The sequence below is a fragment of the Cladosporium halotolerans genome (assembly GCF_011745625.1).
Source record: "Cladosporium halotolerans strain TM138-S3 chromosome Unknown Sca19, whole genome shotgun sequence".
NCBI lineage: Eukaryota > Fungi > Ascomycota > Dothideomycetes > Cladosporiales > Cladosporiaceae > Cladosporium > Cladosporium halotolerans.
In genome coordinates, this window is record NW_027191470.1 from 263,042 (window position 1) to 286,765 (window position 23,724).

General features: G+C 56.3%; 10 protein-coding genes across 10 annotated transcripts; 4 read left to right on the plus strand and 6 right to left on the minus strand.

Annotated features, from left to right (window-relative positions):
- Positions 1-216: 216 nt before the first annotated feature.
- On the minus strand, positions 217-3,578 carry WHR41_05681 (uncharacterized protein). The gene is made up of 2 exons (XM_069374286.1): positions 1,067-3,578; positions 217-1,012 (listed from the first exon to the last, which is right to left on the minus strand). The coding sequence occupies exons 1-2, from the start codon at positions 3,533-3,535 to the stop codon at positions 323-325; spliced, it is 3,159 nt and encodes a 1,052-aa protein (XP_069228644.1). The 5' UTR covers positions 3,536-3,578; the 3' UTR covers positions 217-322.
- Positions 3,579-5,011: 1,433 nt separating this feature from the next.
- On the minus strand, positions 5,012-5,646 carry WHR41_05682 (uncharacterized protein). The gene is made up of 3 exons (XM_069374287.1): positions 5,524-5,646; positions 5,302-5,458; positions 5,012-5,227 (listed from the first exon to the last, which is right to left on the minus strand). The coding sequence occupies exons 1-3, from the start codon at positions 5,565-5,567 to the stop codon at positions 5,138-5,140; spliced, it is 291 nt and encodes a 96-aa protein (XP_069228643.1). The 5' UTR covers positions 5,568-5,646; the 3' UTR covers positions 5,012-5,137.
- Positions 5,647-6,396: 750 nt separating this feature from the next.
- On the plus strand, positions 6,397-7,296 carry WHR41_05683 (uncharacterized protein; the record flags this gene model as incomplete). The annotated part of the gene is made up of 1 exon (XM_069374288.1): positions 6,397-7,296. One exon carries the CDS (start codon positions 6,397-6,399, stop codon positions 7,294-7,296), a length of 900 nt encoding a protein of 299 aa, XP_069228642.1.
- A 117-nt stretch (positions 7,297-7,413) lies between these two features.
- Positions 7,414-8,473, minus strand: lsm4 (U6 snRNA-associated Sm-like protein LSm4). Its single transcript, XM_069374289.1, has 3 exons — positions 8,357-8,473; positions 8,092-8,283; positions 7,414-8,015 (listed from the first exon to the last, which is right to left on the minus strand). The coding sequence occupies exons 1-3, from the start codon at positions 8,357-8,359 to the stop codon at positions 7,836-7,838; spliced, it is 375 nt and encodes a 124-aa protein (XP_069228649.1). The 5' UTR covers positions 8,360-8,473; the 3' UTR covers positions 7,414-7,835.
- Positions 8,474-8,676: 203 nt separating this feature from the next.
- Positions 8,677-11,214, plus strand: WHR41_05685 (uncharacterized protein). The gene is made up of 3 exons (XM_069374290.1): positions 8,677-8,902; positions 8,970-9,037; positions 9,161-11,214. The coding sequence occupies exons 1-3, from the start codon at positions 8,803-8,805 to the stop codon at positions 10,856-10,858; spliced, it is 1,866 nt and encodes a 621-aa protein (XP_069228648.1). The 5' UTR covers positions 8,677-8,802; the 3' UTR covers positions 10,859-11,214.
- Positions 11,215-11,707: 493 nt separating this feature from the next.
- Positions 11,708-15,238, minus strand: WHR41_05686 (uncharacterized protein; the record flags this gene model as incomplete). The annotated part of the gene is made up of 1 exon (XM_069374291.1): positions 11,708-15,238. The coding sequence occupies one exon, from the start codon at positions 15,236-15,238 to the stop codon at positions 11,708-11,710; it is 3,531 nt and encodes a 1,176-aa protein (XP_069228647.1).
- Positions 15,239-16,417: 1,179 nt separating this feature from the next.
- WHR41_05687 (uncharacterized protein) lies at positions 16,418-17,353 on the plus strand (the record flags this gene model as incomplete). The annotated part of the gene is made up of 1 exon (XM_069374292.1): positions 16,418-17,353. One exon carries the CDS (start codon positions 16,418-16,420, stop codon positions 17,351-17,353), a length of 936 nt encoding a protein of 311 aa, XP_069228646.1.
- Positions 17,354-17,608: 255 nt separating this feature from the next.
- WHR41_05688 (uncharacterized protein) lies at positions 17,609-18,688 on the minus strand (the record flags this gene model as incomplete). Its single annotated transcript, XM_069374293.1, has 2 exons — positions 18,466-18,688; positions 17,609-18,399 (listed from the first exon to the last, which is right to left on the minus strand). Exons 1-2 carry the CDS (start codon positions 18,647-18,649, stop codon positions 17,609-17,611), a joined length of 975 nt encoding a protein of 324 aa, XP_069228651.1. The 5' UTR covers positions 18,650-18,688.
- Positions 18,689-19,055: 367 nt separating this feature from the next.
- WHR41_05689 (uncharacterized protein) lies at positions 19,056-21,489 on the plus strand. The gene is made up of 4 exons (XM_069374294.1): positions 19,056-19,244; positions 19,308-20,394; positions 20,446-20,580; positions 20,639-21,489. Exons 1-4 carry the CDS (start codon positions 19,228-19,230, stop codon positions 21,269-21,271), a joined length of 1,872 nt encoding a protein of 623 aa, XP_069228650.1. The 5' UTR covers positions 19,056-19,227; the 3' UTR covers positions 21,272-21,489.
- On the minus strand, positions 21,408-23,419 carry WHR41_05690 (uncharacterized protein). Its single transcript, XM_069374295.1, has 3 exons — positions 23,105-23,419; positions 22,244-22,917; positions 21,408-22,162 (listed from the first exon to the last, which is right to left on the minus strand). Exons 1-3 carry the CDS (start codon positions 23,287-23,289, stop codon positions 21,660-21,662), a joined length of 1,362 nt encoding a protein of 453 aa, XP_069228551.1. The 5' UTR covers positions 23,290-23,419; the 3' UTR covers positions 21,408-21,659.
- Positions 23,420-23,724: the final 305 nt, after the last annotated feature.

The window sequence follows — 23,724 nt, forward strand, 5'->3', positions numbered from 1 at the left end:
TTATGCTTCCCATTTATCACCAAGCATTGGTGGTTTAGTGGTAAAATTGGCCGTTGCCATCTGAAGCTTCTCAGCTCCGAATGTCGGCCAGCCCCGGGTTCGATTCCCGGCCGATGCATTTTTGCTGACTTGGCAGGTCCCGGTGCTTGCGCAATCCTTCTGCACTGAGGGGCGCACATGAGTATGTTGCAAGGAGACCGGGAGAAACGCTTAGCCCGAGTCGTGTTATTTTTCATTGTCGGTCATACAAAATACATACATGTGATAACACGAGGCCACTGGAGGGGGCGATTCTTCCGATACAAATACTACCCTATCAACATCATTGACCTCGACTGCTGGTGGGCCTGTCTCTGCCTCTTCTCTCCCTTTTGAAACATCCGAACTCGCCCTTAGTGCCCTCTCTCAGCTTCTTTAGCACGGCCCTCATCTCAGGTAGCTCGCCCTCCAACCTAGTCCTGGCGTCATTGTCCGTCCTCTCATCCAGAGCTAGATAGACCTGGCTTTGCACCTCACTGGCGCGATCTGTGGTATAATTGTTCAAAGTCTGAGCCATGAATTCCACATCCAGCGTGGCTTGCATGAGAGCCGGAAGCGTGTACCGTGGGCGTTGCTTAAACGCCGCAATCAACGCCAGACTGCTTTGCTCCAGAAGATAAGAGAGAATCTGGTTCGTGAGAGATGACGCTGTTGTGCTGACTTCGCTGTGGACAAGCACCAACTCAAGTAGAACGTCATAAACGTACGGTTGGGCGTCAGTAGGGCGACCGGATGCAGGCGCCCAAGCTTTGGAGGTGATTCCTGCGGTGATTGTGGTCTGAAGGGAGTCGACGATGGGTTTGACATAAGATTGGAACAGCCGCGCATCAATCTGGGAGAGGACGTCGCGGATGGTCTTGCTTTCATCCGTGAGCTTGACAGAGAAGGATGACTCAAACTGTGAAATGAGTTGAGGGATGATCTCAGAGCGCAGGTGCGCGAGGTTAGAGAGCGTAATTAGGCGACGGACATTCTGAATATAGTCAGTAGGTGGCCCTTCACAACGATGGCCAATGGCATCTCTTACCTGGTCTCGGAAGTTGACCAAGACGGTCTCCCCATCGCCACGACCCCCTGCACCCGAAACTAACGTGATGCCGTCGGGATCGTCCTGTCCAGCATCATCTAATGTACGTCTCTCGGCATTCTCCACCATGCCACTGAGAGCCTTGTAAAGGCTGGTGACGAAGCAGCCTCTAATTGTTTGCAAAAGCTTCGCGCTTGGAGGCACGACGACCTCCTCACCTCGCCCTCCAACGCTGGCGGCTTCGGAGATGTATGCAATCTTTTGCATGCCACCGAGGACTTTCTCTTCGAAAGCAATGAATGTACCTGGCATTGTGGTCAAATCCCGCCTGTCGGGATGTCGCTGCCACATCTCCATATACTTGCACCGTTCAGCATCTGGAACCCAGGCCGCACAAACAGCTGCTACACTTCGCTCCCTCACAGCACCAACAAGCGTCTTGAGACTTTCGGTGCCGGACCGCATTGTATTGACGACGCTCAGATTGGCCAGCTCGCTAGCGGCAGTCCCGACTAGTACAAGGATGCGGCCAAGGTAATGGGCGCCACTCAAAGAATTTCCACCCGGAGGCCAGAAAGCGAACTTCTCCCAAGCATCTCCCTTGCTTGGATTCAGCGAAGGCACGTTGCTGGGATCAAAGCTAAAGTTTCTGGTAGCACTCGGCGTGCTAGCAGATCCCGGGGTGATAGGAGTTGGCGGTATTGGTGAATACAGATCAGATAGATCCTGCACAGGTGCGTCTGAGAAGAATGCGAAGGTGCTTTCCCGGAATTGGATGACTAGCTCTTGTGCACCAGAACGAAGATTCGCGACATCATCCGGCTCCAGCTCGAGATGCTCAAGACCGGCCGCGAAAACTGCGGTCGGGAATGATCTTTGAGCTTTGTTGTCAATGAAGGACTGTGTCGTTTCCCAGAGCTCGATAACTTCACCCAGTAGCCCATTGGTGGGCGAGAGCAGTGCGTTCATCGAGGCCAAAACCTTCTCCCAAAACGCAACAACTTTTGTTGAATCGATATCCTTGTTACCTTCTCGTAGAAGACGGACAGACCCTGCGTCCGTTGCTGAGCGTAAATATTTCGCTAGAACCTTAGGATCAGTGATGGCGTTGTTCGCAAGCTGTCTGCGCTGGATTTCAATCTCGATTCGTATCCTCTCAAAAGATCGGGCGATCCTGTCTTTCAAATAGAGCGAGCGACTGTTGAGCCAATGCCAGATGGGGTTCTCGTCCACGCCGAGTTGAAGCAAGATGCCTATCAGCTCCATGTGGGATTCTTTATCGGTCTCATCAGAAATAGCTGCGGGTTTCCGGCCATGTGAAGTTTTGAGGCGCTTCCAAACGTCGCGTTTGTAAATCTCGATCTGGGCGGAAACATCGTGCCACATGCGGGCAGTGAGGATGATCTGGTACACGTCTCCCTCGGATAGAGTGACATTGCTTTCTTGAGCATACTCAGCAGCGCCTCGGGCTTCTTCCGCGTACTTATTCGCTTTCTTCCAATCTGCGATAATGGTGTCGAAATCGTTCTTCCTAACAGCCTCATGCACGCTGCCGCCTAGCCTGAAGATCTCCCGATGTTGATCCAGTGAAGTCAAAATACTCTTGAGACTCTCCTCCTTGTCTCTTCCACCCAACGCAGGGCCCCAGACTTCTTCCGCTCTAATTGCGAGCTCCAGCAATGGCATCTTGATTCCCTGCACGCCATACTCGCTCTCCTTGGTGAGCGCATTCTTCTTCTTGTCGGCAGATGCTGGTCTGTTCGCAGGACTGAACGGGTTGCTGGAGTTCCTGAAATGACTCTTACTCGTCTGTCGTGAATGAGGTCCTCTGCCAGCAGTTGAGAGACGCTGATCCTCGAGCGGATCAGCACCCTGCGTGCGCATCTCGGTGTAAACATTATCAATCGTAGCCTTTGCGCGCACGAACTTCTCAAAATTGCTCTCGACCAGCACCTTCAGCGAAGCACTCTTCTGCTCGATGCTCCTGCTCAAAAAGTCCAGACCCTGCAGTAGCTGCTCCGTGCTTGCATTCTGGTGAACTTGCGACAAGAACATCTGAGGGGAGAAGCTGGTACTCGAGAGCATGAAGCGATTCCGCAATTTGACGTTATCCTCCACAGGCAGCCCTCTTCGCTTGAGCTCCGTAGCAACACTCGGCGCCATGCCTAGCGGATCCGCTTCATCTTTCTGTACCAGGCTGTCCTCCCCACTAGCCGTCTTTTGCGTCCCCGACAAGCTGGACCGTATACTCGCATGGCGGTCTATGTTCTTGTACGTGCTCGAGAGCTTTCTTGACTTGGTGGAGGCATTTGTTTTCTGGCGCCCGGGCAAGCCATTGGCGACGGCGTCTTCGTCCGAGTCGGTGTCCTCCTCATCGTCGTCGTCCTGATGCGGCCATTCCGAGGGATACAGGCTGGTAAGATGATATTTGTTGAGAAGCTCGCGCTCCTTGTCCGCAGTTATAGGCATGGTTGCGCGCGAAGAGCCGCGCAGGCGCGATCCAGTAGAGTATGGTGGGCGTGGTGGGACACCTAGCCAAAGTTCAATGATACGCGAGACATGCCTGGGGTCATCCGGGGACAAGGTGGGCCCAGCTGCAGCTGCCCGCTGCGCAGAGCCTCATGGCTTCGGACTTCATGTGTTGACTCCATTTCCGAACTGCACTTCAACAAATGACATGTGGAAATCAAGAGCCACTTAGTAGTGCCAGTGTGACCAAAAGTGCTTTGAAGTCTATACAAAGCCGATAAACTTGATCGACGAAGTTCCTGCTACCTATTACACGAAACCAATCGAAAGCTCGTGAAATACATCGGGCTAAAATGTGGCAAGGCATATAGATGGCTGTACCTTTTGAGGGCATTGGTATTTGAATATGTTGCTTCGCAAGTGTGTTTGATTGAAACGGAAAATGCAAGTGAAACAGACGGGGCGATACGACCTTGAGTTAGTTAGCTTCACTCGAACATCCACCCTCATGTTACGTCTTTGCCTGCGGACGCATTACCTGCGAGTAATAGTCGCAGTCTAGAGTAGCCCTCACCAAAACGAAAGGGGCACGAAAGATCGGCAACTTGCTTTGATCAATACCAGATCTTCGTTGAAGTACCTTCGCTCCCAAGGCTTAGTGAAGTGATGGCGGCCAAGATTGACACAACTGATGAGGGAGACGTTTACCTTGAGAAAGAAGCTTTGGACCACACTTGATCGAAGCCGTTCTAAACCTGAAGATTAGAATACTAAGTTGCGCCCGTTGACCCAGAGTACTATGCGCAGATTACCACAATGAGCTAAGACGATCCGGTCAGTTTGTACCAATCGTCAAACCAAGCAAACACCCCTCAAGTCCACCTCACTGCCCTTCCCTGCGCCCAGCCTACATATGCCATGTTGCACCACTGCTGCCGTTCTACGGAACGGGACCCCCCTCGAACCGGCCCTAACCAGGTCGGCGTAGTTTAGTGGTTAGAACGTTGCAAACCGAGCTGAGCGATCTCTTTGCTCCTAAGAGTCTAGGGTTGTAGAGACGCGGGTTCGAATCCTGTGATCGAGGTAAGAGGTCCCCCTTTTTTTTGCAACTTTGTTTGCAAGATTGTGTTGTCCATCTGTCTAAAGCAGAGAGTTGCCCTCTCCTGCAAGGTACCAGTGAGGATCTCTAGAGTTTTTTTTCGTGAGTATTGTTGTTGTGGTACTTGCAGCATGCCGGCTGTCGTCGCATAGCAACGCTCGGGTATGCTTGATGGTGGACAGCTCGGTCGCTAATTGTTCGCCTGCCCTGCTACTCAATCAGTAGAAGAACACAAGCCCTCCTGTGCCATGCGGCAGGGAAGAGCCGATGCTGCGTGGTTGTCAGTCGTATGACCAAGACAACCAAAGAATGACAATTGCCTGTGTTCCTGACGGACTCCGAGATATCCAAAGCAAGCACCACCAATGAAGCGGCCGTGTAAAGGGGTGGATGTAATCCATTCGCTTCTTAGCATATTTACAGATGTCTTTACCACAGTCGCGTCGCGCGCTGCGTGTCCCATGAACGCCGTTATTCCACATCGAATCCTTCGCGATCTCGATCTACGAGGATCCCTCGCCAGCCGCCTTCTGCGCCGCCTCGTGCTCCTTGATCTGCCTGGACCAGTATCTCGAAGGGGCGAACCTGTCAGGCTGTTTCCAATGCAATCAGTACATAGCACACTCTATCAATCCTCAGGCCGGCCCTCGACTCAATGCACACATACCTCGGGGATCTTGTACCTGTGCTCCCTGTCCGCGCTCACGCTCCAGGCCATGGCTGTGACTCCGACGATAACACCAATCATGACGGCGGTGTTTGCGCGCCAGTTCTTGGGCTGGGCGTACCAACCACCGGCCGGGGACCAGACGTGCTTCGGGTACCTGTAGTCGCGATGTCGTCAGCCATTGGTATTCCGTGCGCTCTTCAGAATAGCTGCTACACATACGGGACCTTGGCGCCGCCGCCCATGAGTGCTTGTGTAGGCTTCATTGTTGTTGTGAGTTGTGCTGTGCTTGCGCCGGGAGCTGCCAATCATCTGGCTGTATTAGTGGAGGTGAGGTTGGAGGGCGAAGTGCGGGCCACGGAGGTGCTGGCTGGATGCGGCCTAGCGCATTCTCTGTGTCGTGTGCATAGCTTCGCAGCGGGCGATTTTCCCAAGTTGCGGAGCGCATAGGGAAAGGGACCACGGAACGACTGCATTGCGACAACACTCGTTTGCCGAAGACACCAGTAGCCATCGACCGACACGCACGCGCCCGCTGCGTGTGCCTGGAGACTGTGCTGGATGGAGGCCCTAATGAAGCGCATGCACCTGGAGAGATGGGCCGGTCACATACAAGCGCCACGGAATCCCCGGTTACCCTGCCGCGATGCTGCGAGAATCGAGCACAGGAGGATCACTGCGAAGGGAATTCAGGTACAACAACAATGGGCGCAAAGGAGGGCCTACACCGTGTCGGCAAGGAGGATGGCGGAGGTGGAACAAGTTCAAGAGGCGGACATCCCATTGAAAGAAACCGGAAGCACTCCTGCGAAGGCTGCTAAAAGACAACCACCCGTAGCACGGGTAAGGAACTTCTACCATGACCTCCAGACACCCTCACATGCGCGAGCTACACAGTCCGCGAAGCTGGCCGCTCTCCACGCCAGACTGTCGCTGCCTTCGAAACTCCCCTTGCAGACCCTGGCGAGATGTCTGATAGATTCATCTGTCGATCCTAGGCCCGGATACAACAACGCCCCTCTCGCTCTCCTTGGTCAAGACTTGCTCGGTTACTATACATCAGAGCACCTGCTTTGCCACTATCCCCGCATCCCAATGCCTGTCCTCTTCGCCGCGCAGTACGGTTACGTCGGTCCCGCAACCCTCGGAGCACTGCGTTCGGAATGGGGTGTTGAGGTCGCAGCCGCGCCTGGTCAAGAAGTCGACCCTGGTCTTTTGCAGCTCAAGCGCGTGGCACCTGGAAATGCTCTCAGTGAGGACGGAATGACCCTGAAGAAAGACATGCCCAGCCTCAGGCGTCTGCAAACCGGCCGTCGCAACGAAGAATACCACTACCGCCGAGGCATTTCCAGCCGCATTGTATACGATGACCAATTCGGCGATCTGCAGACTGGCATGCCCGACCCTGACGCGAAGCCTTACCCCGGCGTTCCTATGTCATCCCGCCGTGAAGAGCACAACACCGACGAAGTCGCAAAGCAGGAAGCCCAGAATGTTGCTCCTGAGGAGCCTCAAGAAGGCGTCACCGTCGAGGCCGCCAGTGCTTCCTTCGTCCGCGCGCTGGCCGGTGCCCTCCACTTGCACGCCGGCGCGTCTGCCAGCAAAGCATTCCACACCGAACACATTCTCAGCCGTCACCTCCAGCTCCACCAGCTCTTCAACTTCAATCACCCCACCCGCGATCTCTCCCGTCTTTGTCTCCGCGAGAACTTCGAGCCCCCTGTCGCTCGTCTGGTCAGCGAAACCGGTCGTCACTCTCGTAGCCCTGTCTTCGTTGTTGGTGTATACAGTGGCGATGAGAAGCTGGGCGAGGGCGCAGGAAGCAGTCTGAACGAAGCCCGCGTGCGCGCAGCAGCGGCTGCGCTCCGCAGCTGGTACCTGTACTCGCCGACCGTGTCGGAGGTCATGGTTCCCAGCGATATGGAGTTGGCAGAGGTCAAGGCGAGAAGGAGCTTCAAGCCGCAGATGGTTGACGTTGGCGAGATCATCTCCTAGACGGAGACGTGTCCGGCGAGCGTTATAATCCCGAAGCGGGCAAGTGATGTGCTGCCAGCCGCGGATGAGTGTACAGATATAAGCGGAAAAGCGAGCGGGACTGCATGATGGCATGGCTCGTGTTAGGATTCGGAGCATCAAATACTAGGTGGCGTCGGGCGCTTTCTTGCCCACCACTCATGTGTGTAGATATATTTGCATAAAGGTTCTTTTACATTGTTTTTGCGCCTCCTGCTCGTGACAAGAAGCTCTATTCAAGTGTTTTCCTTCACGGCTTGGGTATCTTCCAGCAAGTCATATTCTCCTCCCAGCTCTCCCACAATTCCAAATTCGGCTTCGAGGAGCGTGATTTCAGCGATTTCGCCAATGCACGACATGTTCGGCGCAGATCCGCCTGACCATCCGGCATCTCTAGCTCAATTTCATTGTCCATCGTCCGCATACCTTCTCAGCCCTCCTGTTCCCCGGCCGAACCGCAGCGGACTCTTAATCCTCGAATCTTAGTCGTGAAAGCATGAACCGTCGTCTTATCTCGTCCTTTAATTACCACGACCGCGACCTCTCCCACGCCCGCCCCGGCCCATACCGCGACCGCGATCGCCTCTTCCACCACCGTGATCTCCCCTACCGCCGCGGTGTCCACCTCTCTGCGCCTGTGCGCTCGCCTGCTGCTCTTTCACGATGTCGACGATCTCGTCCGGTACACGGAGGTACTTGACCTGTAAAAGCGCGAAAAGGTCAGCATATACGTTGCGATTGCGCTCCTTTCTAGCTTGGTCGTGGGGAATTGCTTACGTTGTTTCCGCGCACATAGCATTCAGGCAGGCGGAAGAACTTGTCGCCTTCGGGGCTGGTTTGCACAACTTCCTTGAGGGTGAGGTTCATGTAGGTGTCGCATTGTACCAGGTGGCCGTTGAGGGTTTCGCCGTTCTTGAGCTCGACGAGCATGGGGTGGCCTTGGGCCGCGGTGAGGAGGCCGAGCGGCAGCTGTGAGTGGGTTTGGTGTTAGTTGCGCGCAAGTCGTAGATGGGAGGTATTGAGGGTGTATGGGCAGGCGTACCATGCTGGGCCGATTCTTGAAGTGCTCGTAAACAAGATGCGACTGCTATCCGCTTGTATTGAGGCGTGGACTGCTGCAATGAATAACTGCTCTATCCGCTCGATGCGCTTGCTGATTCGCGCCAGCTTCACCTTGACGTGAGGTCGCTTAAGCCCGATCGAGCTGCGGCGTTGCGAGATCGCGTGCCTGAGGCCGCTAGCCTATCGATAATCCACAGCCTTCTACAGGTGGCTAAGCCACGGCCGTAGCGAAAGCGAGCCGCCGCCAGGCTGAGGTACAATTATTGCTGCCTGCCCGCTGCCGAGTCGCGCGCCCTTTTCTGCCCCATAGTCTTCGCTGCCATTGTTGGAGGGGAGCGGAGCTCGTGATTGTATCTCTACTGCTGAAGGAGGAAGAATCCACCTTCACTGGGCCTGAGATGCTGTGAGGCGACAACGGCGATCACCATGCGCTCGTTCTTGACCACTGGAGTCGCAGCAGCTGCTGTCATCGCCTTCACTTACGCTGCGCCAACGCCAGCCAGGGAGATCGAGGTCCTACAATACGGTATGCTCCAGTCCGATATGAATCCACATATCGCTGCCTCCACAGGATTAGCTAACAATCAATGCAGACGTCCAAACACAGCACGCGATATTCTCTCTGCCTTGTGCTAGCTGCGAGGCCGCGCAAGCTGACCTGGTATGTCCTCCGCCGCATATGCTTCCGCCAAGCCCGTGATCCTCCGCATCTTCAGTCAATGCATCTTTGTCGTTTAGTGTTTCGTTCCTGTTTATCCTGAGGTACTGATTCTGAGTGCCTTAGATCTTCGACATCCAGCCCGCGGCCCCGACGCCACGTGAAGGCTGTGAGGACGTTGTCGACCTTGTCTTGAATGGACAACGACTGGACCTTTGTTTTACCAAGGCAGTCTTCCACCAGCAATCGACGGCTGGATCCAGCATTTTGCTGAATGTTTCTGATTCTACATATCATTATCACACTGTCAACGTGACTGCCGATGCTCACAGCACCTCTCAGCCGGCCAAGAATGACAGCGACCACGATCTTTACACTTCGGACATCTTTCTCAAGCTGACATCAATTGACGAGACTGTCCTCACACCCCCGACAGAGATTTTGGCCCAGCTCGACATCCTGCCAGAGAGAAGACTCAAGACACTGCTCTATCACCCGTCACCTCGTCTCATAAACTTCGACAAGTACCCACAATCATTTACCACCTTTCCTACACCATCCAGAATGGAGAACTTTGAGAAGGATATCGTCCTCGACATTGAGGATGAGCTGGAGGTTCTTCGCATGTTGGAGGCGGACGCCGTTGCTCTTCAAGCCGAGCTGACTGCTCGAAAACTGGCCATCAACCAACGCTTCCAGAAACACATGGCCAAGGTGCCGTTGAAGGAGCTTATCGAGCACTGCGATGGAATCATGTGTGCTGCCAAAGTCATCGCTGGGCGCCTTTGCGACAAGATGGGTGTGGCGGCTGACAGTCCGCCTGACTATTCTCAGATTGACTCTCACCTACAGTACATCGTTGCATCATCCGGCAAAAGCGATAGCGACGAAAAAGCAAAAGACCTTTCCTACAGCGAGGTATCGAACAGCGGTGAAAGGGTCTCCATCACGTCGTCCAGCGCATATTCAAAGCCTAAGGGCAATGATAGGCCCTCTTCAGCGTCGACCGCTAGCTTTGGCCAACGGGTCTCTTCCACGATCGGCACATTGGAAGGAAAGCCGCAATTCACTTCAAAGAAAACACTTTCCAACCCTCTAGTGATAGCTCTGGAGATCCTCGCCGGCATCCTCGGCCTCTCGGCGCTATGTGCCTTTATCCGCAGAAAATGCATGTCCATGCGCAAACGCGTTGAGCGAGCCGCAGACAAAGAAGAGAGACGGAATGCCCGCGCCTACCGCCGAGCGGCACGACGCGCGCTCCTGCGCAAGCGATGGGACAACTTCGTCAGCGCCATCTCCTGCTTCGGCACAGCCAAAGAGCCAGAACCCCAGTGCTACGAAGAAAAACGCGCGTTGATCTTGCAAGACGCCTTCCTGGAGCAAGACATCGACCTCGCGGAGAAAGGCGAAGTCATGGAAGCTGAGATCCGCGAGCTACGCCACGCGCACGACATCGTCGCCGGCCTGATCGGCGTCGACGAGCACCGCTACGACCTCGCAGGCCACCCTCCACCTCCTCCGCACGCTTACATCCCCGGCACCCTGTCGCGACGGAGCACCGGCGGCACGCTTCCTTCCTACACTTCCGAAAGCCTGCCGGACTACACCTCAACACCAGACACAACCGAAGCCAGCGGCAGCGGCGTCGCGGACGGCTTCGCTCATTACACGCCCACCGATTCCGTCTCCGAACATGGCGCCTCGGGATCCACGACGACTTCCGGCAGCAGGCGAAGCCGGTATACACCTGACAGCAGCGTGATGGCCATCTCGCCGCGGTGCAGCGAGGAGACGCTACGGACGAGGCAGAGCGGCGACTCGTAAACCTTTTTTTTCCTCTTGTTTCGGCGTTCTTTGGGGGCGAACACAGCACAGCACACGAGGAGACACAGCGGACGGATCAATTTCACTTTCAGTCTTGGGCATTACAATGCCGGCCTGCATCCAGGCCTGGCTGGGCGTTTTTACGAATGGGACCCAGACTACTGGGAGCAGACGGACGCGTGTACAAGAACGCGAAGCGGCATGTTTTAAATCGTTCGATTCCTTGTCAGATCTTCTTCACGAAATAATGTGTAAATAGCGGGAGCCACTTGGGCTGTAGGAAAGGAACGGGACGGGATAGGGCGCATGTGTGGGATATATCACGTACAACAATTCGATTGAAGTTTCAACAGCAATGGGCTCTGACAAAGTCCGGACGTTCATGCACACGCGTCGGTCCACTCAAGCAAATGAAACCTGGAACTCTGAAGTGACAAGAGAGGTAACGGAGTAAGCATACACTACGAAAAGGCCCACGCGCGAAACCTCCAATAAACCTACAAGATTCCACGCGCGGCGAGAAGAAGGTCGAGATCGAAAATACAAGTTGGATGAGTACCGAAAGAACAGGCAAGACAAGGAGAATCGTCGCTGCCTGGTCGGCTGGGGTCTTTTTCTTTTTCTTTTTCCATGGTCCTTTCCTTCCACCGAGCACAAAGAGAGAGTCAAACTCCGACGCTTTTTTTTGCTCCTTCCGAGAACCGAGAGAATCGTGATCGTAAGAGAAGACGGAAGAAAAGAAGTACAAGGGGAAGTGGGTGAGGGAGTGAATGAAGCAGAACAGGCCAAAGGACCCGCCGCAGCAAAGCCAAGGGAAAAAGACAAAACGAGATGCATCATGCTCCACACTCAGCTGGCCCTTTCCCTCCTCGCAATATAGTACGTCAGCAGCCCGAGCCTCCCCTCGTCGACGCCCTTGAACTCGCTCCAAAACCCGGCTTTATCATCGCCAAAGCGCGCGAAAACCTCGCACGCAAGCTCGACGTCAGCCTTGCGCACCTCGGCGTCGCCGTTCTCGACGTAGCGCGCGGCGGTGCGGGCGAGAGCCGCGTCGGTCTCGGGGTTGATCTCGACCTTGCGGGAACGAGCGGTGATGAGGAGAGCGCGGAGGGTGTTGAGGGACAGTGCGGTGGCGCGGGCGGAGCTGGGGTCTTCGGCGTCGAATGAGGGCAGCTGGTCGTTGACGGCTTCGAGGCAGGCGACGGGAGGGGCGAGTTTGATGACTTCCTCGACGGTACGCTCGATGTCGGAGACGACGTTGGGCTCTGCGTGTTGGCGCGCAGCGAGGACGGTGGCGAGAGAGTTGGCGTACCATGCGGCGGCGTATTTCCGCTGGAGTGTCAGGAGGGCGCGCACGACGCTGAGGGCTTGAACTTTGAGGCCGGCGCTCTTGCTAGAAGCGAGCTGGTTGAGCCTAGAGTCTGACTTGAAGGAGCGGAGGTAGTCGAGGAGTACGGACATGAGCTCGTCGTATTTGGCGCCGTTGTCCCAGATGTCGAGCTGGGATTTCGCGAGGTCTTGGACGCGGCGGAAGCCGTGGGCGTCGAGTGCGCGGTTGCGGATGCGTTCAATGCTTGAAGTGACTAGGCGGCGGTTGCGAAGTGCCTCTGAGCGGTCCTGCTCGGGTGCGGGTGATCGTGATTCAGATGCGTGTCGCGATGGGCTCACGGCCGGGCTAGTGTTGGAGCCAACAGATTGTGTCGGGCTTTGGCGGACATTCTCGTTCAAAGAAAGCTCGCTCAGAACCTGTCGATCGCCGTTGACGGGAGCCTCGGCCTCGTCGTGGGCCTCAGGATCCTCGTAGATTTGGACTTCTGCATCTTGCGGCGATACGGATTTGGCCGGACTTGCGCGCCGCGAGATGGGACTCTTGCGAGATGTCTCCATGAAAGGATCGCTCTTATTGCGACTGTGAGCCGAGCTGGGTCTGTCGAGCCTCTCGCGCGCCTCCTCAAACATGGATTTGAGTGGGCTGCGGTAGTTCATAGGCGATCCTTCCCGTTGTGAATGGCTGAAGCTAGGCATGACCATCGTGAAGTTGTCCTCATCTGCCGTATGTGGCATACCACTGTCGACCGACGTTGTCTTGTCCAGAGCAGGTCGTGTTGAAGCGGGATCCGCCGAGCGCCTATCGTGTCTCGAGATGTCCCTGCCTGATGGCAGGACCATGGTGAAGTCGTCCTCTCGAGGACCAGACAGGTCATCTGTCGGCGGAGCGTTGCTGCCCTTGCTGACTGGTCTTGAGCTTGGCAGCGGCTTCGAACCAGGCAAGGGACTCCGTCTGGGGATCATAGGGCTGCCCTCTCGACTCCCTCCCGATGGGGCAGCAGTCCTTGCGCGGTTTCTACTTGCGCTGGACCCCGGGACGGAGCCTTTTGATACACCCGTGTCTTTGGGCGGGCTGTTGGAAGGTGTGCCATTGGCTGGTGTCTCCGGCCTCAAGAGACGCTTGGAGGCGTAAGGATCGGCCGTCTGTGGTCGGGGCATTTCAGGTCTCCGAGGTCTACGGACGGGGCCAGACATCAATGAACTACCCTTCGAAGTTGTCGAAGACTCAGCAGATGCGTTCGAAGCAGTCGACATGACCCTGCTGTCAGGTCGCAGCTTTGAGGGTCCTCGGCTCTGAGCACGAAGCTCAGGCTTTGATTTCGATGGTGACAAAGTCGCCATCGCGGAGTTCGGGCGCTCAGGAAGGTTCCTCGCCGCGCTCTTCGCCCTGCGCTGCTCAGCCATCATCTCCTTAAGCGTCGATCGTCCGCCAGGTCGTGTTGTTGACGAAGTGGATGAAGTGGAGCCTCCGTGTAGCGCCGCATTGGGATTGTTCGGATCCTTCTCGAGCATGCTCCGTGACTTAGGGTCCAGCTTGTCCATGATTGCATTCGCCTTGTCCGTCCACACCTTGGCAAACGTCCAGTAAACGGCTCTCATTCCCTCCTTCACCTTAGGGTTGGCGTCGTCCAGTCCTTTCTTGATGCACTTCTCCGCGAGATCAAGGCCGCCTGAAGACTCAAAGTACGATTTGTAGCCTGTCTGCCTTTTTAGCATTGTTTTGAGCCACTCCGTTGCGCACTGTCTCGTTGATGCGTTCTTCTCTTGCATTGCGCTCCAGATGTGCTGCATGAGGCGCACATTGTAAGTACAATGCTGGAAGATCGAGTCTGCTGTCTGCTTGCCGTTCTCTGCGGAAATGTGTTTCGTGGCGGAACTCATCTTGATAAAAGATTGCAAGAGAATCTCGGTATTAGAATCCATCGCAGGTCCAAGGGTCTTCATGAGCTCTTGCACAAGCTGGCAACCATTTGTAGACATGGTAGTTCGGAGCGAGTTCGCGACTTTGATGAAACCGTCCATAAGAGATTTAATGCCAGCCATGAACGCGTTGTGATATTCACTTGGCGCGTTTCCTTTCAAGAGTCTCCTGACTTTCAGGGTCGATTTGTCTCTCGGCATCCAGTTGTGTTCCGTTTCTTTGCCCTCGAAGTGTGGCTGCATGTCGCGGAATGCATCGGTAAGCTCACGTTCAGTGTGCACGTAGATGGGGTCCATGGGTACGGTCTCGACAGGCGGAGGCTTTGCAGCCTCGCTGTTGATACTGGCGGCGAAAGCTGTAGCGTGATCGATGGTTGGGAGGCTCCTTGTCGAAGCGTGCATGTCAGCATCCTGCTCTTGCACCGCCGGAGCAGCAGCAGGTCGAGCGTTCACGCCGATCTGGGCCAGGATATGGCTCTCAATACCGTGCCTCACTGAATGCGCCTTGAGCTGCTTCTTCAGATCCGCTTTAGCACGATCACTCGCGCCGCTGAACAGCTCAACCAACGCGTTCTTTGCCGCGTCACGCACGTGTTCGTCTGCATTCTCCAAGCAAGCCACGATCGGGCCCACGTAGCTCTTGAAAGCCATGCCTTGTTCCTTGTTCATGCGCACGACCCATGCCATAGCCGTTTCCTTTTGGCGCGCGTGCGTACCTCCAAGCGCGTCTTCCCGAATGATGCGCTCGACATCTCCTCCCAAGTACGGGTAGATGTCGGTCATCGCTTGGCTTGCGCTTGCCCGCATCGGCTCCCTGAGATCTCCGAGGCGGTCCTGAAGCGCGGGCAGCAGACGGGGCATGAGCTGCTGGATACTGTTGCCGCTGGCATCTTGGATACTGAGTCTCTTTATAAGATGGCCGAGGGTGGAGAAAGCCGAGGCGGCGAGATGCGCGGAGGTTTGCTGGGTGATGGCGAGCTTCAGACACTCGAAGATGGTCGCCTGGGCGCTCTCCGGCACGCGATAGTGCTTGATGTCGGACTTGAGGCTGTTGAGCGCGTTGATCTTGGATTCCGAGTTGACGGCGGGACGCTTCAGGTTGCTGAGCAGACTGGCTGCTTGTTGGTCCATGGTTGCCTCTGCCTGTCTCTCACAGCCGAGAGAAGGGGGCGCGGTGGTGGTCGCTGGGATAGGGTGAGTGCGAAGGCCGGTGGGCGTGGTGTTATTGTTGCATGTGGGTTGTCGCAAGAGCAGATCAGCGAGCGCAAGTCAGCCTGACTCGGAGTGGTATGGGCGTGAAGTAGTGTCCAAGCGCTGCCGTTTGTGTTTCTGGTGGAGACGATGTTGTTTTGGTCGCGTTGCTGCACGGAGCAACGCTAGCCCGACCCGCTGCGCCGGGAAGGCGAGCTGGCTATAAAGCCCAAAATGCCTCACGCGTGTGATGAGGTATTTCAACTCTTGCGCGCGTCTATCTTTATCCGGCTCAGATAGTAACCCTCTCAGAACATATGTCTTGTGGACAACAGCTCCGTATCAAATGTGATATATCACGTATTATCAACAAGTCTGGTCGATTGGGAAACCATCGAGCGGCGCGCTGACACGCGCATCCCTGTTCCGCAAGAGCTTCTCGGCTCCGGCCTGCGTCGTCTGATAGGTAGAACCAAACGGAAACATGACAGCTGCACAAGAAGACGAGCTTTCCTCCGCGGTGGCGATACGAGCGGACGGCACGTGAATGGCTTACAGCAATGCCGATGCCCAGGCGCCTTGCAAAGGCTAACAGTCTTTCGTTGATGTGAGCGGGACGTAGGCGTGAGGAACACTTGGTCCGACACGCATTTATTAAATGCGAGCCATCTTGTGGACAAAATCGCCTTGAAACAATTACTCCCCACGATTACTGGAGTAAGAACATGCCACCGTGATCGCGTTAGAGCAGCTATAAGCGCAGAGCGAATGACCGAAGGTGGAATGCCATAGCACGAATTTTGTTTCATTATCATTGTCGAGACCACTGTAGCACGGTTTGTGCACCTGCGATATGTGCTCCGCACGCTCAGGCAGGCAGTTGCGCACATGCTCGTTGGCTTGAGCGGCGGTCCGGGCCACGCTGGCGCGCGCGGGGCTTTGCCGCAATTCGAGGGCTATGAGTCTACCGCTTGAATTTCATATCGCGGGACGAAACGACATCCACCAGGCTTCAACACCACCTACACCACACGAGCATCTCACCCCAGCCAAGCGGCGCCCTTTGAAGCCTCAGCAGCAATTACCGCGAGCCCAGCTTCGCCCAAAAGGACCGCAAACATGTCTCTCACCAACTGCCGCTTCTACGAGGAGAAATTCCCGGAAATCGACTCCTTCGTCATGGTCAACGTCAAGCAGATCGCCGAGATGGGCGCATACGTCAAGCTGCTGGAGTACGACAACATCGACGGCATGATCCTGCTCTCCGAACTTTCCCGCAGACGTATCCGTTCCATCCAGAAACTTATTCGCGTGGGCCGCAACGAGGTCGTGGTCGTGCTCCGTGTGGACAAGGAGAAGGGCTACATTGATCTGAGCAAGCGCCGTGTCAGCCCGGAGGATATCGTCAAGTGCGAGGAGCGCTACAACAAGAGCAAGATGGTGCACAGCATCATGAGGCACGTCGCGGAAAAGACCAACACCCCGATCGAGGAGCTCTACCAGGACATCGGCTGGCCGCTCAACAAGAAGTACGGCCACGCCGTCGACGCCTTCAAGCTCAGCATCACGAACCCGGACGTCTGGAGCGAGGTCACATTCAAGTCCGACACCATCAAGGACGAGCTGCAGGGCTACATCTCCAAGCGTCTCACACCCCAGCCCACCAAGGTGCGCGCGGACGTCGAGGTTACTTGCTTCGGTTACGACGGCATCGACGCTGTGAAGACCGCGCTCCGCGTGGCCGAGTCCAAGAACACGGCCGACACCCAGGTCAAGGTCAGGCTGGTCTCTCCGCCCCTGTATGTTTTGACCAGCCAGACGCTGGACAAGCAGATCGGTATCGACGTTCTCGAGCAGGCCATCAAGGACATCGACAGCTCGATCCGTGCCGCCGGTGGTATGTGCTCGGTCAAGATGGCGCCCAAGGCCGTCACCGAGAACGACGACGCCGAGCTGCAGGCTCTCATGGACAAGAAGGAGAGGGAGAACCAGGAGGTCAGCGGCGACGAGGACGACAGCGAGAGCGACGAGGGTGTTGTTGCCGCGAACAACTAGACGCCTCGCGGACGAGTGATGTTTGAAATGTAGACGGACGGCATGGCGTCTGGCGTTGCAAGACGAGAATCCAAAAGAAAAAAGCATGCATGCTGCTTTTGATGTATCAGCGGAAAGCGTGGCGATGCTACTTTTATTTCGGCTCCAATGAGATCCGACCTGCTTTTCTCGCAATTAGACAGATATTTTGGGGTATCACGAAATGAACCAAGAAATTCTACAACAAGAACAGCGCAATCCCCCGTTCGCACCGCTTTACTTCTTCTTCCTCCCCCTACCACCTCGAGCAGGCCTCCCTCTGCCCCTCCCACTTCCACCCCTGCCAGATCGAGGCGCAGGAGTATTATCCTCGCTCCCCTCCTCTTCCTCCTCACTGCTCTCCTCATCCTCATCGTCCTCTTCATCCTCGCCTTCCTCCCCCTCACTCTCACTCTCACTCTCCTCATCCTCCTCCTCCTGCTCCGGAGCCTGCCTCGCCGACCTTCTCCTATTCCCCGCCGGCGCCTCCTTCGCCGCCTGCGCCCCGGCCCTCGCACTCGTGCTCCCCTTCGGCCGCCCCCTCGGCCTCTTAACCTGCTCCTCCACCTCCGGCGTCACAACGGGCTCCTCGCTCTCCGCCCTCGCGCGCAAACCCCGCACATAGCCCAGCGGCGGCTCGCGGTCCATGTTCACCTCGGGCAGCACGGCGGGGCTCTCGCTGCCGTCGCGGCGCTCCTTCGCGCCCGGCAGGCGGCGGCGCCACGCCTCGTCGGCCACGAACGCGTCGTCGTCCGGCAGCGCGAACGGCGCCGAGTGGATTTTGTTGCCCGCCAGGCTGTAGACGTCGTCTTCGGGCGCGGAGTCGTCGGAGGCGGAGGACGCGCGCGAGTCCGCGACGTCGGACAGCTGGCGCGCGTCTTCGCGCTCGTCGAGCGACTCGAGGTCGTAGAGCGTGGCGAGTTTGGCCCAGAGGCCGGAGATCGAGGTGTGGGGGCTTTTGGGGTGGATGTAGCGGTTGTCGAGGAGGTATTGGCGGATTTGGAGCATGCGGAAGTGTTTGTGGATGCCTGGGGTGTTGGGGTTAGTTAAGGGATTTTTTGAGAGCAGCCATTGAGAGGGTATGGGTGGCTCACCGGTCGGCTTCCATTTCACGACGGCCTTGAAGAGCCCGATGGCTTCCTCGTCGGTCCACGGGTCGTTCAGGACGTCTTCATCTGGTTTGCTCGGAGACTGCGCGGCAGGCGTTGGTGTTTTGTGCTGGTCAGTCGCAGCAGGCGAGGTCGCCTGTGATACTCGCGCACGCTTTTTGGGCGGCATGATTGTGGAGGTTTGCTTGAACGAGGACGTGTTGACAGAGCTCGATCGTGGTTCAGTGGTTTGACATGTGACTGATGCACGCTGGCCCGCGATTCAAGGTTCGGGCCTTTGCGCGCCTCACGCGCCATGACATCGGTGTTCTTGGAAGTGGTGAGAGCGTCTGTGGAACAAACTCGTGTGCGGTGACACCGTTTGCAGTCGCACGAGATGCATGAATCTCAATCGTGACCGACAGGTCAACCTGTATGCGCACATATAGCACGTAGCACAAAAATATCATTTAGTACGTTGCAGCGAACGAGGTGTCCGATCGATTCCGCGGCACCAATGGCTCGCGCGTTTCGCTTCCAAGCCTGATCTGCCCCGCTTCCAACCTCTCCGACCGCCAGCAAGCTCCAGCGCGAGGTGCAGGCGCGACTAATAAAGCAGGAAATCGCGCTCTCTGTTCCTCGACCTCACGTTTGCTGTTGCGCGGTGACTCTCTTCTCGCTCTGTGTCCGCACATCCCTAACTCTAGTTCCATTCCTACCTAACGAACGCGAGTGACTCTCAGGATAGGATCCACGCCTCTGGACGCAATGGTTCGCTGGGCAAAGTTGGTCGCCCTGTTTCCATTGGGAGGAATTTCTCAAATATGATTGCTGACGATTTTCTCAAGGCTGTTCGGCTGGGATGCACGGGATCGTCGGCATATTCACGATGAGATCCAGGCCTTGCTGCCGTCTCATCGCGGTGACGCCATCCCATCTGCTATTCCTGCTCGAGATGTCACCCACATCGCGCTTCGTCTGAAGTTCCAGCTCGAGATGGTCATTCCCTGCGAGCTGCCCGAGGAGCGCGTTACAGCAGCGCACAGCAATGTCATCACAGATGCTGTAGTGGCAACTGCCAAATCGGCTGGCAAGCTAAATGACAAGGACTACTCTTCTTGCGTGGTCTACTGTCTGCTCATCGTCAAGAACTGGTTCAAACGCCAGGCGAAGCTCGAGCTCTGGGACTGCGAGCTCCACGAGCTCCGTGCCGAGGCTTGCGAGGTGATTGCTAAGAAAATCATCGAGGCCGAGGACGACATGACCTTCCTCATGCAGGACATACTGCTCAAGCGTTACAGTATTGTCGTTGACGGCGAGGACACTAAGCCTGTCAACGCGGTGGAGAAGGCAGTTGATCTGCATGCCGTAAGAGTGATTGGCAGCTCTGGCTATCAGAAGTGCGTCTCTTATCTGTGGCGCGGCTGGCTTGTTCAAGACGACGACGACCCTAGCCGCTTCGTCGATTACCGAAAGAAAGCCAACACCGACTACTGGGCGCACTTCGATCCCGACCGCATGCGTGTGCCCCTATACCAGAATGCAGTTCAGATCGCGTTCAGTCTCATCTTCTTGGGTCTCTACACTGGCGCGATTAATACGATTAACCCAGAAGGTGACCTGGATGTCGTCGAGATTCTGCTGTACATCTTCACTCTGGGCTTCGTCTGCGATGAACTCGCCAAATTCTGGAAGGTGGGTAGGTACTACATAGGATTCTGGAACGTGTTCAACAGCACGCTCTACATGCTGCTCACCGTCAGCTTCATCATGCGCATGATTGCTCTGGCTTATCCTGTGGACACTGCGATCCGACTTCACTACAATGAGCTCAGCTATGACTTCCTGGCCTTCAGTGCGCCAATGTTCTGGATGCGCTTACTGCTCTACCTCGACGGTTTCCGCTTCTTTGGTGCCATGCTCGTTGTGCTGAAGGTATGAGTGTCCCTTCAATCGTCATCTAGCTATGGAACTAACACGTCACAGGTCATGATGAAAGAGTCTCTAATCTTCTTCGCCCTTCTCATCGTCGTCTTGATCGGCTTCCTCCAAGCATTCGTCGGCATGGACTCCGCAGATGATAACGCCGTCACCGCCGTCGGATTCATCTCGACACAAATGGTAAGTCATCTCGGCATGATCAACACCCACCAGAACGGCACTGACCTCAATCCCCCAGCTGAACGCCATCATGGGCTCTCCCGAATTCGACCAGTGGGACCGCTTCGCGCCCCCCTTCGGCCTCATCCTCTACTACATCTACAACTTCATCATCATCGTCATCCTGCTCAACGTCCTCATCGCCCTGTACAATTCCGCCTACGAAGACGTCACCGACAACGCCATCGACGAATACCTCGCGCTCTTCAGCCAGAAGACCCTCCAATTCGTCCGCGCCCCGGACGAGAACGTCTTCATCGCGCCCTTCAACCTCGTCGAGATGGTCTGCCTCTCGCTGCCCTTCGAGTGGTGGATGAGCAAGGCGCAGTACGCCCGCCTGAACGACTACGTCATGGGCGTGCTCTACTCGCCGCTGCTGCTCGTGACCGCGTACCTGGAGACGCGCACGGCGCGCAGCGTGCGCTTCAACCGTAAGCGCCACGAGGCTGACGACGACACGATCGAGGAGTGGGAGCAGCTGGCCGAGGAGCTGGATGTCGAGGGCTCCGGCTGGGCGAAGAAGGTGCAGGATACCGCGCCGAACGTTGTCACGGATGCTACTTCGCTGCAGCTTAAGGAGCTGAGGCAGGACGTTAAGGAGTTGAAGGAGCTGTTGAGTGCTCTGCGGGGGATCAATGGGAACGATGACTGAGTGGCGTTGGTGTCTGGTGATGGTGTTCTGCTGGGACGTGGGCCCAGTCGTTTGCCAGTATCAAGTGACGTCGATGGGAGGATGGCAGATTGACAGGGATGCGGGTGCGTGTTGGATTGAGAGATTGATGAAAGAGTGTATCAAATATTGGTTTTGATTGTGTACCTAATATTAGTCACGAAGGGTCGCGTCGAACCATTTTTCTTCGAAACCAAAAATCCTTTTCTTCCTGAAGAAAACGCGATGTACGAGAATTCCTCCTTCCGTGAAGCATTTGGGTATCGTGCACTATTACTACCATAAGGGAAACCGTTCCCTTCTCCTTTCCCCCAAAAAAATAAAATAGAATCCGGTCCAAGCCAAGCCAAGAACAGCGCCACGGTGGACTCTAAGCCTTGTGCCCATTCACCCCGTTGGGCACTTCAGCAGGAGCATTCACGGCCAGCTTCCGCGGCTGCTTTTTGTGCACTAGTGGCGGTGGTTGCTTGCCGCCTTCGCTCGCCCCAGCCACAGACTGCTCGTCGTGCGAAAGCGAGCCATTGCTACTCGCGCGATTGAGTTGACGCACAATGGAATTGAAGCGGTCCTCGGGCAGTTTCCGCGGACTGATCGTCTCGGCGATGATGTTCATGCGGCGCGACGCTTCTTTCGCAGAAGCAAGACTGGGTGCCGCGAAACTCGACGACCGCTTCGCTTCGGGCGAGCCGTTCGACGTCCTCGAGCCGTTGGCGCTCGCGGGCCTTCGGGGCGTGCTCTTTCGAGGCGTGGGCGAGGGCGAGGGCGGCGGTTGTATTCGGACTCTGCGCGGGGTGCGCGGTTGCGGTTGCGGTTGCATTTGGGGGTTTCGGATGTCGACCGACATGCGCGAGGAGGTGATCCGGCGCATCATTCCTTTTTGGTTCACGCTATGAGTATATTATTCTCAGAATGGTGGTTGCTTTGGACAGGGGTTCAGGGGGTGGGATTGCTCACCTCTTGCGCTGTTCTTGCTGTGGCATTGTTGCCCGTCTCGGTGGTCGTGGTAGTCGCACGGCTCGCCTTCGGTGGGGTCGTCGAACAGCATTCCGCCGGACAGTGAGCGGATTGCGTTGACCATTTCGACGGCGAAGTCGGGGTTCTTCTCGAAGCACTTGCGGTAGCTTTCGGCGTCTTTGTCCTCGTCTGGATCCATAATCTGGCGCGCCGCGATGTTGGTCATGAGTTTTCGGAAGGGCGAACGCGTGGGAGAGGCGCGGTAGATCTCATTGATTTCGTCCGGATCCGGGACCAGTTGCGCCTCGTTGAGCTCGCGCCGGTAGCGGTCCATGGCGATGTTCTTAAGCCGCGTCATATCGAACTTGTCGCAAAGCACGTATAGTTTGTGGCAGGCGACCGCGTGCTCGTATTTCTCCATGTCCGTCATCCCCGCCGCGTCTTCCAGCGCGCCCTGATACAGCCATTTGACCAGCAGCTCGAAGCCCCTAGGGTCTCCGTCCGGCAGTTCCAGCGTGTTGGCGCCATCACCCGCCTTTCCCTTGCGCGGGACCTCGTGGCCCACGAGCTCGGTCTCGAAGTACGACGAATGGTGGCAGAGCAAGTTGCGGTGCAGCGTCCAGTGGCGGCGTTCGGCGCCCACGAAGATGTCGACGGTGGGGCCCGCGAGGAGTCTTTTGCGCAGGGTTTTAGCTTCCGCGCTCTCTTTCTGCCCGTCCACGACCTCGCCCGCGCCGATGGCGAACCACAGGTGCGAGCGCGCCGGCGAGCCGACGAAGGCGCTCATGGCTGCTGGCCGGCGGCGGCGCGTCGTGGTGCTGGGGGCACTGGGCAATGGCAATTGAGAGGGACAAGACGTACTCGGCAAACACGGCGGCGCTGGTGTCGCGGATGCTCGAGCCCGCCATGCGCGGACCCGGCGAGACAAGCACGGGTTTGGTGTCGGAGTAGGCGAAGTCGCGCGAGTAGATGGGCGGCGGCGTGAGGTGTGCTTCTTTGCGCCGGGAGGCGTGGGAGGTCGTAGGATCGGGCGATCGACTGCCCATTAGGTCCGGGTGTTGCGCTGGGTGCAGGCTACACGTTCGGCGTGCTCGCGCAAGCAAGGGCGCATGGTGGAATGTGTACGGGAATGCAACGGGCGATTGTTGCGCGGTTTGCGCGAAGCATGGGAGCTGGGACGCCGTAAGACAGGTCTCACTCTCGCTGATGACATCACGCTTCGAGATTGGGAGCATTGAGCAAAACAATATCCGAACGGGTTTGACAAACAAACAGTGCTTTTGTGCCTTGTTCAATGAGTCAGCGTTTGAAGCTCTTTTCGTGGTCCTGAAATCTCGCTCAATCTACCTGACATTCCGTCGTTTTTTGACATCGTTTTCTGATCGTTTATTCGTGATACTACCTGATCACTTGACAAGCACGATTGGACGATAGCAGTTCAAGCAATGTCTGTCAGTCTGCAAAGGTAGGTCATCGATCGA

Coding starts and splice junctions, on each gene's coding strand:
- WHR41_05681 (XM_069374286.1), bottom strand. CDS start 3,535: ATGCCTATAACTGCGGACAAGGAGCGCGAGCTTCTCAACAAATATCAT. Junction 1,013..1,066: donor TGGTCAACTTCCGAGACCAG/GTAAGAGATGCC, acceptor GACTATATTCAG/AATGTCCGTCGCCTAATTAC.
- WHR41_05682 (XM_069374287.1), bottom strand. CDS start 5,567: ATGAAGCCTACACAAGCACTCATGGGCGGCGGCGCCAAGGTCCC. Junction 5,459..5,523: donor GGCGGCGGCGCCAAGGTCCC/GTATGTGTAGCA, acceptor TCGCGACTACAG/GTACCCGAAGCACGTCTGGT. Junction 5,228..5,301: donor ACAGGTACAAGATCCCCGAG/GTATGTGTGCAT, acceptor CATTGGAAACAG/CCTGACAGGTTCGCCCCTTC.
- lsm4 (XM_069374289.1), bottom strand. Junction 8,016..8,091: donor GCTATGTGCGCGGAAACAAC/GTAAGCAATTCC, acceptor GCGCTTTTACAG/GTCAAGTACCTCCGTGTACC.
- WHR41_05685 (XM_069374290.1), top strand. CDS start 8,803: ATGCGCTCGTTCTTGACCACTGGAGTCGCAGCAGCTGCTGTCATCGCC. Junction 8,903..8,969: donor GATCGAGGTCCTACAATACG/GTATGCTCCAGT, acceptor CAATCAATGCAG/ACGTCCAAACACAGCACGCG. Junction 9,038..9,160: donor AGGCCGCGCAAGCTGACCTG/GTATGTCCTCCG, acceptor TGAGTGCCTTAG/ATCTTCGACATCCAGCCCGC.
- WHR41_05689 (XM_069374294.1), top strand. Junction 20,395..20,445: donor CCATGCTCGTTGTGCTGAAG/GTATGAGTGTCC, acceptor AACACGTCACAG/GTCATGATGAAAGAGTCTCT. Junction 20,581..20,638: donor GATTCATCTCGACACAAATG/GTAAGTCATCTC, acceptor TCAATCCCCCAG/CTGAACGCCATCATGGGCTC.
- WHR41_05690 (XM_069374295.1), bottom strand. CDS start 23,289: ATGGGCAGTCGATCGCCCGATCCTACGACCTCCCACGCCTCCCGGCGC. Junction 22,918..23,104: donor AGCGCCGCCGTGTTTGCCGA/GTACGTCTTGTC, acceptor CCTGCGCAAAAG/ACTCCTCGCGGGCCCCACCG. Junction 22,163..22,243: donor CAGCAAGAACAGCGCAAGAG/GTGAGCAATCCC, acceptor TGAACCAAAAAG/GAATGATGCGCCGGATCACC.